Here is a 14,207-nt window from a genome sequence, read left to right as displayed (position 1 = left end):
TCTCTGCAAGTCTTTTATTATTATTATTATTATTATTATTTTTTAACTCTTTCTATACACAACACAGCAAAAGCAAATCAGCTTCACTACATCTAAACATTTCTGCCTGGAATGACTCTAGACACAATTACCAAGCATGAAGAGTTCTACTTTTTAAGGCAAGTCATCGAGCTTTCACACACTTGAGACACTAGGAACAGGAAGAAAAAAGCCATTTTATAGCCTGGGACTGAAATTTCACACAACATACTGGAGTTATGGAAAGACTGGACCGGAGTGTGGCATATCATTGACCTCTCACTATTCAAACCTCAGCATCAGGGTCAGTTTGTGGTGATGAAAGTGTGGTGATGGTTAGAGACTAGTTTCTTGTCATCTTTTATTTTTATGAGATGCTTTTTGTAACTAAAATGATAATTAATCTGTCTCTTCTTTTCCCTTCAATCTTTCTTTATCATTTAGCTCTAAAATCAGTTTTTAACATTTTCTTTCATGCCTTCTTTTCTTCTTCCTTGCTTTCTTTCTGTCACTTGAAATAAGTAAACATTTTCTCTTCCGCTTTACTTTGCTTCATCCTCCCCAAAATTACAGTCATTACCTTTAACATTTCAAAAGTTAAGGCTCTTTTTCCTTCTTTCCTATTGTGCTTTCTATAATATCAGTAAGAAACATGACTTTAGACAGTTATTCCTTTGAAAGCCATAAAAATACCTTTTTTTCTTTCATTCTTTTGGAGAGATTTGGAAGTAAGTAAATATTTTCTTTTCTATCTTACAATTTCATTTTCTAGTTATGTCTCAGAGTATAAAAATAATTTTATATTTCCCTCCTAAACTGGCACTAAAGAAAGTACAGTACAGCCATTCTCTTTCTGTTTTCTTTTCTCACTTTGTTTCTAATTTTACTCATTTTAATGTGTTTCACTTGTTGTGGAATGTTCTGACAGATATCGGTTATGCATAATTATTCAGTATGTATGATTAGAGGTATGTGTGATGCATGTTGTTTCCTTATGTTAGGGTACAGTGTATGTGATACAGGCACAGGTACAGTTAAAGGTACAGGTAGATATAGAGGGACAGGTACAGAAGGTGTTTAGGTACAATTATAGGGTCAGGTATAGGGAGAGGTACAGGAACAGGTTAGGAATGAAGGTACTGATACAGCTATAGGTACAGGTACAAACAGAGGTACAGGTACAGGTTCAGGTAGAGGTACAGGTACAAACAGAGGTATAGGTACAGGTTCAGGTAGAGGTACATGTATAGGTACAGGTACAATTACAGGTACAGATCGAGGTACAGGTACAGGGAGAGGTGCATGTATAGGTAGAGGTTCAGGTAGAAGTACATGTACAGTTACAGGTACAGATAGATGTACAGGTACAGGGAGAGGTACATGTACTGTATAGGTACAGGTAGAGGTACAGGTAGAGATAGATGTACAGGGAGAGGACCATGTGTAGGGAGAGGTACAGGTAGAGGTATAGGTAGAGATAGATGTACAGGTACAGGGAGAGGTACATGTATAGGGAGAGGTACATGTATAGGTACAGGTACAGATCGAGGTACAGGGAGAGGTGCATGTATAGGTAGAGGTTCAGGTAGAAGTACATGTACAGTTACAGGTACAGATAGATGTACAGGTACAGGGAGAGGTACATGTACTGTATAGGTACAGGTAGAGGTACAGGTAGAGATAGATGTACAGGTACAGGGAGAGGACCATGTGTAGGGAGAGGTACAGGTAGAGGTATAGGTAGAGATAGATGTACAGGTACAGGGAGAGGACCATGTGTAGGGAGAGGTACAGGTAGAGGTATAGGTAGAGATAGATGTACAGGTACAGGGAGAGGTACATGTATAGGGAGAGGTACATGTATAGGTACAGGTACAGTTACAGGTACAGATAGAGGTATGAGGTATGATAGAGGTATAGAGACATGTATAGGTAGAAGAACAGGTATAGGTAGAGCTTCAGGTAGAGATACAGGTACAGGTACGGGTAGAAGTACAGGTACAGTTACAGTTCTCTCTACACACATTACACTCTTGCAAAAATATACTTTTTGAAACATGAACTCAGCACAGGCACCAGAGTGTAAACACAACACAGATCCACACACACATGCAGAATCACAAAAGCCAACAGTGTCTGCTCTCCTTCACTCTGCTGCTGCTGCTCAGCTTCACCTCCTTTCTAAAGCTCAAATCACTTCCTGCTGAATTACAATCTGAGAAAGAGAGAGCTACCTGCTTGGTCCTGCTGTGTGACCAGCGTAGTGTCCTAAAGGCTCTGGACTTCTGTCTTTGAAGAAGACTTCTGTCTTTCCTTCCTTTCTTCCTTCCTTCCTATTCCCATTCCCATTCCTTACTATTCCCAGTTTTCTTTATTTGTTTTTCTTTCTTTCTTTCTTTCTTTCTTTCTTTCTTTCTTTCTTTCTTTCTTTCTTTCTTTCTTTCTTTCTTTCTTTCTTTCCATCCTTCTCTCCTCCCTCCCTCCCTTCCTTCCTTCCTCCCTTCCTTTTCCCAGTTTTCTTTCTTTCTGTCTTTGTTTCTTTCTGTCTTTCCTTCCTTCCTTCCTTCCTTCCTTCCTTCCTTCCTTCCTTCCTCCCTCCCTCCCTCCCTCCCTCCTTTCAGATTTTGTTTTACAAACTTACTACATTTTTTCCTTGCCTTAGAGCCTCAAAGTCTACAGGCTGTGTTAAACCTCACACTGAGGCAGACACAGAGACACAGAGGCAGACATGGAGTCAGACACGGAGTCAGGCGCTGAGCCTTGCTTTCCTCAGTCACTAACAGAGCAGAACTGCACACCACACGGTCAACACATCCACAGAGGTGGGAAGCAGAAGCGCACACACACACACACACACACATCAGGAAACACTGGAACACTTCAGCACTGTGCTGGGAATGGCACTTGAGTTGGCAAGAAGGATATTTTCAGATGCACTACAGTCACACACTCGTACACTTCACTACAGCGTGGGGGGAACACGGGTCACTCATCCCCTCACAGTCTCTCCTTCCCCTGCGGCTCGTCACTGGGGTCTACTGGATGAAGGGCATTCGCTCCTTATTATCACTGTCTCCTTCATGCTCCTCCTCTTCCTCACCCGCCTCGCTCGTCTCGGTGCTGTCGCTCGCCATCTGCAGGAGCAGCACAAACTGCCTTTAACTGCCTCTCAATAAACTTTCTTTCTTTCTTTCTTTCTTTCTTTCTTTCTTTCTTTTTCATCCCCTTCTCTACTATCAGTTATTATTAAAAATTAGTCCTTCCTTCCTTCCTTCCTTCCTTCCTTCCTCCCTCCCTCCCTCCATTTCCCATTTCTTTAATCAAAGGTTTTCTTTTAAATAAGAAAAGATTGTAAGATAATTTAATTCATTTTAATTCAGCTTTTAATGTTCTTTCTTTCTTTCTTTCTTTCTTTCTTTCTTTCTTTCTTTCTTTTTTCTTTCTTTCTTTCTTTCTTTCTTTCTTTCTTTCTTTTTTTCTTTCTTTCTTTCTTTCTTTCTTTCTTTCTTTCTTTCTTTCTTTCTTTCTTTCTTTCTTTCCCCATCTCTTTAATCAAATGTTTTCTCTTAAATAAGAAAAGATTGTAAGATAATTTGATTCATTTTAATTCAGCTTTTAGTGTTCTTACTTTCTTTCTTTCTTTTTCATTCCTTCCTTCCTTCCCTCCTTCCATCTTTCTTTCTTTCTTTTTTCCTTCCTTCCTTCCTTCCCTTTTCTTTCTTTCTTTCTTTCTTTTTCTTTCTTTCTTTCTTTTCCCATCTCTTTAATCAAAGGTTTTCTCTTAAATAAGAAAAGATTCGTAAGATAATTTAATTCATTTTAATTCAGCTTTTAATGTTCTTTCTTTCTTTCTTTCTTTCTCTTTCTTTCTTTCTTTCTTTCTTTCTTTCTTTCTTTCTTTCTTTCTTTCTTTCTTTCTTTCTTTCTTTCTCTTTCTTTCTTTCTTTCTTTCTTTCTTTCTTTCCTGTTTACATTTCCCATCTCTTTAATCAAAGGTTTTCTCTTAAATAAGAAAAGATTGTAAGATAATTTAATTCATTTTAATTCAGCTTTTAGTGTTCTTTCTTTCTTTCTTTCTTTCTTTCTTTAGATATTTTCACATCTAAACACTTTTAAATGAAGCCTTAACAATCAGCTGTAAGGATAGAGGGATAACATACAGTAACATCTGGAGAGCCCTTCTGTCCCCATCAGCGAGTGCACATGTGTGCTGGAATTTGAATAAAGGCATTACTTGTGTTATGAGGCAGATGTGGACACCTAATAACGTGATCTGAGGAAAATTCACAGGAGCATCAGGTGAACCTGGGACACAAGCCACAGTTCTAGCACGAGCTAAAAACCTTCGTCTTGTGCTTTCATAAGCCGTTATTTGCGCCGACTCCCTCTGACAGATCTCCATGGAAACTACATCCTAGAATTTCTCAATCACTGTCATCACAATGTTTTTCTCTACTTTTTTCCCCCTGCTTTTCCTTTTTCGTACTTGTCAGCAGGCCCAGGTGCACTAAACGCTCCCTCGAGCTCGGAGCTTCACTCACTGATCTCGATCGCTGTTTCATCGGCTATCATAGACATTTCACCTGTACGCTTATACAGATACACACGCATGATACGCTTTATTTTTGCGTCACTCACTAAAGGAGTGGGAGACTTTTCCACATCCAGGATCAGCTTTCCGATGTTTCCTCTGTCGTGGATTCTCTGCATGGCCTCCTTCACCTGGGGTGAAAAGAAGATACACACGTTTTACAAATTCATTTCTCTACCTAAAAAACCAGCTCAGACTTGAACATTTTCATGTGTAAATATTCTTGAGATTGTTAGTTTTTTTCCTTAATAAGCATTTAAAAAAAATCTTATTTATAAACCCAAAATTCACCTCTAAAATCAATAAAAAATATCACTTTTGAACAGAATCTAGCACTATTCTTGAATTTTCCATGATGCTGATGATTTTCGAGATTAAATAAAGTCAATTAAAAAACGAAAAATAAATGTTATACAATGAGCTGATGTGTGAATAGAGGCTTAGACATTTAAAATGAATAAGTAAATAAAGTTTAATTAAAGATAAAATTCAATTCATTTCAATTTATTTTGTATAGCACCTTTTACAATGAACATTGTCTCAAAGCAGCTTTACAAAAGAAGAAAAACAGAGAAAGGGGTGGGGGAAAATAAATAAAAATAAAATTAAATAAATAAATAAAAATAACTAAATAACTAGAAATAAGAGTAAATCATTAAATTTAATAATTAAACTATTTTATCCCTAATGAGCAAGCCTGTGGCGAAGGTGGCAAGGAAAAACAGCCTTTAGTTGAGTGTACATAATCATGGAAGCTAAAAATGAACGTTTATATCTGCAGAATTATGATTTATATTTACAGTAATCCATGCATGATAAACAAGAATCCGTGATACACGGATGCCTCCCCCAAATGCTATTTTTTATCGTTTAAGCCGTAAATTACCCTCCCACACTCTTTAAACACACACAGAACACATTTGCAAGCATATAGCGAGATGAATTAATAGTGCTTGCAGAAAAACCGTAAAAATACAGCGTTCACAGCACAAAAAACGAAACACTGGGGACTGTGTTTCAGTGCGAAGAACTGTGATGCTGGAGAATTCTACTTCCCTTTCCCCAACTGCACGCTTAGCCAGCAGCCAATCACAACCGTGATTAAATGAATGGGGCATTCCGATTGGCCAGACTCATTCCTCCAGCCGTACTGTATTTTGATTTTCAGCATCACCACACCACGCTGTCCTAAACAACGCTACGTGTTATAAACGCTTATCAACATTTTACTTCATTTTCAATTAATGTTTATATTTTGTAATTAATAATTATATTTTTATTAATAAATTACCTTATTTCAACATAAAAACAATTCACTATAAGGTTTGCGGACACCGCGATATACCGCGAAAATCCGCAAAAAAAAATCATGTTCCAAATAAAAATTGGCGATATACCGGGACCGCGATATATGAACCGCGATATAGAGGGGGATTACTGTTTATCAATATCCACCAGTACAAGAGCAGAGATTTCATCAATACACACACACACACACACAAAAATAATAAAGAGACAATTATTCCAGTTTGCCATTGCAAAAAATAAACACCAAATACATTAACGAAAATCCGCACAAAGCAGCAGAAAATTGCCCATAGTCTCCGGGTGGGAGGGATTCCATAGTCTCTATTACCTGTCAATCACAGAGACACTAGACCGAGATGTCTCATCCTATCCATCTTATCCGGAAAGGGTTTATTGGATGCAGGATTTCATTCCAATAAAGCAGAAACCACACCTGAGTCTACTGAAAACCAAGATCAGCTGATTAAACAAATGGAATCAGATGCTTGACTGGAATGAAAACCTGCACCCACACCTGCTCTTTGCAGATTGGCCTGAATTGGCACAACTGCATCATTTACATTTACATTACTAGCATTTGGCAGACGTCCTCATCTGGAGAGACTTACATTTTATACAACTGAGCAATCTAGGGTTAAGGGCCTTGCTCAGGGGCCCAGCAGTGGCAGCTTGGTGGACCTGGGATTTGAACTCACACCCTTCTGATCAGTAGTTACACCTTGACCACTAAATTAGCACATTCCCCCATCAGCATCAGCCAATCATGAGTCCTCATGTATGCTGAAGAGGGCAGATAGCCCTTTCCTTTCACTGTGTTACACTGCAGTTTGATTGTCAACCGGTCCTTATTTTGCTTTGAGAAAGCACTGTTACTGAGAAAGCAAAATTATTGGCACCCCTGATGAAAATTTACAATAAATATACATTTTCATCTTCATTTTAATGTGCTTGGATTCCAGAAGCTCTATTGCACTAAGTATATATTCAAACCTGTTTGTCATCTGTATTTCTGTGGGTAGAAACCAAAGATCAACAGATAGTCAAGTCAGGCAATTGTTATAATAAATGACATGCATGTAATAATAATAATAATAATAATAATAATAATAATAATAATAATAATAATACCCTTCAGCCAAATAATCAGCAAAATGGCAAAAAAAGAGAGATAAAATATCTGGAAAGTGTCAGCGATTGGACACTCAATCAAACTGCCCCTTGATACATTGTCCTGTGAGGTCAGTAGAGATGGAGGCAAAAAGATCCTAAATAAAAAGATGTCCAAAGGTGAGCTGAATCTTGTGGGGGTCCGAATTTTATTGCACAACAACATGCTGTTTGGAAGAATTGTGCTCAAAAAAACATTTCACTCATTTCATGTGATATATGATTTTTGCTTATTTGCAAGGGTGCCAATAATTCTGCACTGCACCATTCCAGTTTCCAGTGCATTTCAGTTTCCTCCCAGCTTCTACTAAAAAATGTGCCGGAATAACTAAGATGCGAAATTCAGAAAAATAAAACGGTTCCAAAGCTTCAATTTTTCTGCTAATCATGTGCAGTGCAGTGCATTTTTGTGGAAAATTTGCTGTCTCTGCTGCTTCCTCGTTTCATGAATATGACATTGCTGAGTCAGAAAAGACGCTCTTTTGTTTTTTAGGAGAGAAACTTAATCTCAAATTAAACAGCAGTGCTGGTGATATTAGCAAGGCAGACCCACTAGCTGCTAACTTCTGCACAAGAATAAACAAAAAAAATACAGAACAAATTAGCTTTAAGCACATCAGATATTTAATTCGAATCACATTTAATAGGTTTCAGGATAGAGTTTGTCCTTTAAACACGACAGCCTTTGTGTCAGACTGCCAAAAATGCGTACAATAAACTGTGCTATTTTCTCCTATTGTCTGGCGTCCGTTTCTATTGTGCGCAGGCTATAATCAGGAGCATCCTCATAATCCTTATTCTGTGTTTCTTGCAGCAGATGCAGCTTGTAAACAGAGAACACAGTGTGTTTCAGCTCTAATAGCTAACTCAGTGCACGCTGCCAAACCGTGCTGGGTTTTTCACCGAGCTGCTCATCCTCCGCTGAGTATCATTCGCCTCATAAACCATGAACCGCAGTGTCTCCAGCTCCCCCGACTCAAATCTGGTTTCATCTCAGTGGCATTGCAAAAGAGGTTTGATTGCCTTGGAATGAATCTACTGCGCAGGAAACGCTAAAAATGCAATCCAGCTTTTCAGGCTAATAATTCACAAGAACCCAAGAAGAAGCCTTTATTTATCACATAGTCATTAGAGCACAGTTTTCTTTACATATCTCTGCTTGTTAGATGCTGGAGCTTAGTGGTTAAGGTGTTGGGCTACTGATCAGTTTGAAACCCAGGTCCACCAAGCTGCCACTGCTGGGCTCCTGAGCGAGCCTTAATTGTTTAAAATGAAATAAATTATAAGTCGCTCTGGATGAGGGCATCTGCCAAATGCTAGAAATGTAAACTGTACATGAGGATGTTAGGAAGCTGGAGTCAGAGAGCAGGGTCAGCCTGAATACTGCATCTCTGAAGCTAGGTACTTCAGCTTGAGCCTCCAACCTTCAGAGCGTTAACCATTGAGCTAGCACTACCTAAGAGCGATTTAACCCTTCACAGTGTGACTGACGGCGAGACTTCAACCGTTTTGTTTTTTTTATGGTTTTATGGTATCATTCGAGCACATTTCTACCTCGGAGACGATGGTTCACTACTATCCTTCCAGGTTTTAATGATGCCTTGGACAGTTATTAACCCAATTTAATAGTTTCAGCAATCTTCTTAATAGTATTCTTCGCTTGATGCATGCCAATATCCTTCTGAAACATCTTTTCCACGACCATGACCATGTCTTCTGACACGGGTGTTTAAGAAACGAGAAGCTTCTCACTGTATCTTAGGGTCGAATAACTTGTTGGCAGCTGAAACATATTAATCACTGCAGTAATTATCCAATGGACGGCTCTTACCTATTTGCTTAGTTTGTATATATATATATATATATATATATAGTGTGTGTGTGTGTGTGTGTGTGAGAGAGAGAGCGAGAGAGAGAGAGAGAGAGCGAGAGAGAGAGCGAGAGAGAGAGAGAGAGAGAAAGAGAGCATCAAACAACATTAATTGTTCCTAAAAACCAAACATATTGATTTTATAATGAAACACTGAGTCATATCTGCTTTTTGACAGAAGAAAAGCTGCCTTGTTGTTCTGCTAAAATCATGACTCATTATTCTCTGCTGAATCACTCTGATGAGTCTCTCCAGTGTTTCATGGACAGAAAGCATATTTTGTGAGCTGCACCCACACTGCATGATAATGTGTCTGATTTTCAGCGTTAACCTGTATTGAGGGACACAATTTGCAGGGCAAAACTTGCTTTTTGCTAGATCCTGCTCCCCGGCTGAATCATTGTTAGAGTGTACGGTTGACTCGGCGTCGCCCGGGAATATGAGTAGCTGGCTGCGGCGGGCTCGGTTCTGAAAGCTTCCTCGCTCTTACGTGACCTCGATGGTAGCTCAGCCGCATTTTTTGGCGCGCGAGCGGATGAGTTGATGCACTTACTTTGGAGAATTGCATGAATAATGCAGTGTTCTTAGTAGATTACCTTGTATGACATGGTTATGTCAGTTTTAAGGAAAGAAATACAAGAGCTCTGAGGTGTTGTGTTCTCTGATATATAAAAGATATACATTAAAGTGTATTTACTTCCTGTAAGTCTACATCCATCCAGTGTTTTATTCCTAAACCTACAATTTAGAGTTTAGTGTTTATGTCCATGAGACAAGCTAGTTCCTGTTTCACTTACACTATAGCAGCTATAATCTCTCATTTTTTTAAAAGAAGAAAATAAGCCACCATATCATGTTACGGAGAGCACACATTCATCCCATGATGAAAAACGTACTTTAAGCTACAGCTTTACTTCTGTTACACAGCTCTGACACTTCCATCAATGTGAAATTGACGTCTCCTAACAGAAAAACTTCATCACATCAACAAATACAGACATTTTTTAAAAACGGAGCGTCTACCATACAAGTCCATGTGTTAGTTAGTTACTAGAACGAGCCCATGACTATAATCATGTGACCTGAATTAGCACTCCTGTCAGAGCTGATGCTATTAAAATCAATCAGCACCTTCCGACAATCAGAATCGAGCATTCGACAGATAAGATTATATACAGCGTTAAGATGAAACCAAAACATGATCAGCCTCAATCCTCAAGCCTGCAGTGATGTTTTTGTCATTACTGATTCGAGGGAAACAATACATAATTTTATAATATGATGTTCCTGCACTGATATGAGTCACTCTCACGTTCCTGTAATGCTGCGTTCAAGCATGCGGCGATTTTATTGCTGCAAGTCACCAGTCACTGTACTACCGGTTGCTATAGTTATAACATTTTTCAATGGGTGGAGCAACTAGCATTCCAAATTTTTGTGTCTGTGTATAAAATTCAGCAGTGTATATATGCATCATGTGATACGAGATGAAGGACGAGCAGTGTGTGCTCTACTGTCTTCACTCCTGTTGGTAGTTGATGCACCACAACAGTCCAGATTTGCATAAAGATCTTATTCTAGTCATGTCTCTGGCCACGCCCACATCTAGCTGCCAGCAGTTGCTGTGGATCATGTCACCGGAAGTCTCAGGCTCTTACTGAAAATTAATGATGATCTCCTTTTGCTTCTCGTGTTGAGTCGCTGCACGTGTGAACGTAGCATATCAAATGGCAGGGATTTTGTACGTATACATCATACATCCATCAAAACCTTATCAACATTAGGCACGAAATAAGTCTGCCTTCATGATAGAGAGAGAGAGAGAGAGACAGAGGGGCGGGGGGTATAAACAAATAGATAATTAAGAGAGAAATAGCTGGTGCTGATAAATAGCTGGTGACTAACGAAGTAATTTTGAGCTAACACTATACAGCTTGTTTCAAGCTAAAGAACAAAATACATGGATCAGGTAAACAAACAAAAAGATAAAGAGATAAAGATAAAGAGTCTTTATTGTCATTGTAGTGATACAACAAAATTTGGTCTTCTGTTAGACTCTGGGTCATTGACCAGAAGATCAGGGTTTAAGCCCCAGCACCGCCAAGCTGCCACCGTTGGGCCCTTAAGCAAGGCCCCCAACCCACCCTGCTCCAGGGCTGCTGCATCATGGCTGACCCTGTGCTCTGACCCCAACCCCCAAGGATGGGATATGCGAAGAAAGAATTTCTCTGTGCAGTAATGTATATGTGACAAATAAAGACAACTTAACACATCTGAGGCAAATGTTCATGTTCCCAACAGTTTTATCTTCTTTTTACTTCACTTGTCACTTTGGACTTGCTAGCTAGCTCAATCATTAGCCTGATTCATTAGCTTAATTATTCTCTGTGTCTGTATTTCCCAGTTGCCTAGCAACAGTGTTCTCCTTACCTAATCGGGAAGGGTTAGGCTCTATCCAATGCACCAAACGTTATAATACGAACGTTGTGAAGCAGGCTGTTATTTAATATTTTTTTCCTCTAGAGGTTTGCAGAAACATTTTTTTTTTCGTAGCATGGCAGCCCTAACTGTCTCAGAATACACTGCTGAGTGATTATGTCCCCTGTTAACTAGGGACAGAGTAGAGGGGATAATTATGAATAATTGCTTTGTCAAGACCATAAAATAGAATTATTATCTCTGAATGCGTTTAAAACACACTGACACATTCATAGGGATATTTTTTTCACTTTTGCTTGGACCCCTGGGGTTTCTTAGGTTTTATTCAGCGCTCAGCTGTTGGAATCTCGAACCTGAAGATGTTGAGTGATTTTTCTATAACAGCGCCTCTGACAGTCGTTTCAGCTGTAACATAAGTGGCAGGTTTCTATTAATGCGCTCTTTCTAAGATGTTATCGTTTCTGTAGTAGCAGCACATTCGCAGGGACTTGTGCGAAGGATGTCACGTTATAGAAGGATTAGGAAAACGTGTTATTTGAGAGATAGAGACGTTTGTGTGGTATAGTTCTGGACATTTATGGAAGGAGTCACCAGTGTCACTGCAATGTAACGGTCAGGAAGTACCAGCAACACTGGAAACTGTTTTGAACAGAAGACTTTAAGTCAGAGAGAAAAGAGATAAAGAGTTCATAGCTGCTGTAACATACACCAATCAGGCACAACATCATGACCACCTGCCTAATATCGTGTTGGTCCCCTTACCCGTCAAGCCATGGACTCCACTAGATCACTGAATGTGTGGGTATCTGGCGCCAAGATGTTAGCAGCAGATACTTTAACTCCTGTAAGTTGCGAGGTGGGGCCTCCATGGACACTTACAGGACTTAAAGGATACTTTTGATAGATACTGACCACTGCAGACCGGGAACACCCCACAGTTTTGGAGATGCTCTGATCCAGTCGTCTAGCCATCACAATTTGGCCCTTCGTCAAACTCACTCAAATCCTTACGCTTGTCCATTTTTCCTGCTTCTAACACGTCAAGATGTTCACTTTCTGCCTAATATATCCCGCCCACTAACAGGCGCCATGACGAGGAGATAATCAGTGTTATTCACTTCACCTCTCACTGCCCATAATGTTATACCTGATCAGTATATGTCTCATTTGTCTCACAGGTGTTCCCTAACATTAAATATTGCTGCAAAATATTACAAAGTATGACACAATTAACAAATTAAATATAGAATTCATGGTATAATAGATATATTATATAGGAAATAGGAAAAACAGTCTCCTTTGGGTGGGGTAACAGTGAGTGGGCTTCACGTCAGATGGCATTACTCCACCCAGATGTGGCTTATTTTCCTATTATATCATTTAGCTAGTTAACTCTAAAAGCCTTTACTTTACTTCCCAAGAACCATCTTAAGATGAATAAAGCCTTTTGTTAACAAACATAATCTTTCATATGGTGAAGTTTTCTGTTGTGAGATTTACTGAAACATTTAAGTCTCCAGTGTCGGCACTTTGTAACAGTTACGTCTTAATCTGTATTTAATCACGATTCTCGTGTCCTCCTGTAATTACGAGTTGGGAAGTTGTAGTTACGACGTCAAATGTTTTCACGTCACTTCGGTCAGAGCAAGATGGAGTGTACCTCCTTTTAATTAACTACAAAGAAAAATACAGCAAGGTATTTGAAAAATGTGCATTAGGTGTGTTTTTTCTGTTTTCTAACCAATTTATCAAACCACTGAAAACTTTATCACTGCAATGTTATATAGTAGTTGTACAGTACTATTGGTGATTGTGCAGGCAATTAGCTTGTTTTATTGTAAATAAAAAAGTCTGAACTCAGCTTCTGAGATCAATAAACATTCAGATTAAAGAGATTTACCATGAGAGGAAGGCTTTATTATCATTACACTACAGCAGAATTCTTTTCTTCACATAGCCCAGCTAAGGAGGTTGGGGTCAGAGCACAGGGGTAGCTATGACACAGTAATGGTAAATCAACAGATTTACCATCAGAGGAAGCCTTTATTATCATTACACTACAGCAGAATTCTTTCCTTCACATAGCCCAGCTAAGGAGGTTGGGGTCAGAGCACAGGGGCAGCTATGACACAGCGCTATGGCAGCTTGGTGGTGCTGGGGCTTGAACCCTGACTAATCCTGCTGAACAACCCAGAGCCTTAACCACTTGAGTCACCAACTATTGATGCCACCATTTTTTCTAATGAACAAGACCGCAATTTGGAAACTTTGTACTAAAAGTTCCTCTAGTAATTCCAACTTTCTTTGTTAAAAAAAAAAATCTTTCCGACATTATGACTTGAACGCACCATTACTTCCAGCACACAATCCGATACAAAAAAGCAACTAAATCACGGACCTAAATCCTTATGAAACAAATTAACCAGCCACTTGTGATTTCGAGCCTCTCTTCCCTTGCGCCATTCAAAAATTCTAATCTCAGTATAAACCGGCAGCTTGTACCAAAGAAGCTTGGCATGGTTTAATGAAGAGTCAGTGTTACTTCATCCTTCTCCGCTCCTTACCCACCCCAGCCAGCAGAAACCTTGTCTCCTCCACACAGACTGTAAAAGTCTTCAGAATTTACATTTTCTGTTTCGAAACCAAACATTTTCTGATCCTCGCTCTGCAACGTCGCGGTCTGCGGATTGAAGAACGCTCTGAAAGACGGGGAACAGCCGAAGTCTGATGCCGTTTTCATCTGAAATATGAAGGGGACTGAGGCGATCACCAATTTGTGTACAGTTTATGGAGAACTGCAGAGTTTTTAGGGGG

General features: G+C 39.3%; 1 protein-coding gene across 1 annotated transcript in view; it reads right to left on the bottom strand.

Moving 5' to 3' along the window:
* vat1l (vesicle amine transport 1-like) overlaps window positions 1-14,207 on the bottom strand; it is a 34,625-nt gene continuing 20,418 nt past the window's right edge. The window contains exons 8-9 of the mRNA XM_058401665.1: window positions 4,657-4,740; window positions 1-3,152 (exon numbers count right to left, since the gene is read on the bottom strand). Coding sequence (XP_058257648.1) covers window positions 3,054-3,152; window positions 4,657-4,740 — 183 coding nt within the window. The 3' untranslated portion in view covers window positions 1-3,053. The remainder of the gene's footprint in view (window positions 3,153-4,656; window positions 4,741-14,207) is intronic.

This window comes from Hemibagrus wyckioides, linkage group LG10 (assembly GCF_019097595.1).
Source record: "Hemibagrus wyckioides isolate EC202008001 linkage group LG10, SWU_Hwy_1.0, whole genome shotgun sequence".
NCBI lineage: Eukaryota > Metazoa > Chordata > Actinopteri > Siluriformes > Bagridae > Hemibagrus > Hemibagrus wyckioides.
Note: the sequence above shows the minus strand (reverse complement) of the source record. Positions and strands in the feature narration are given on the sequence as shown.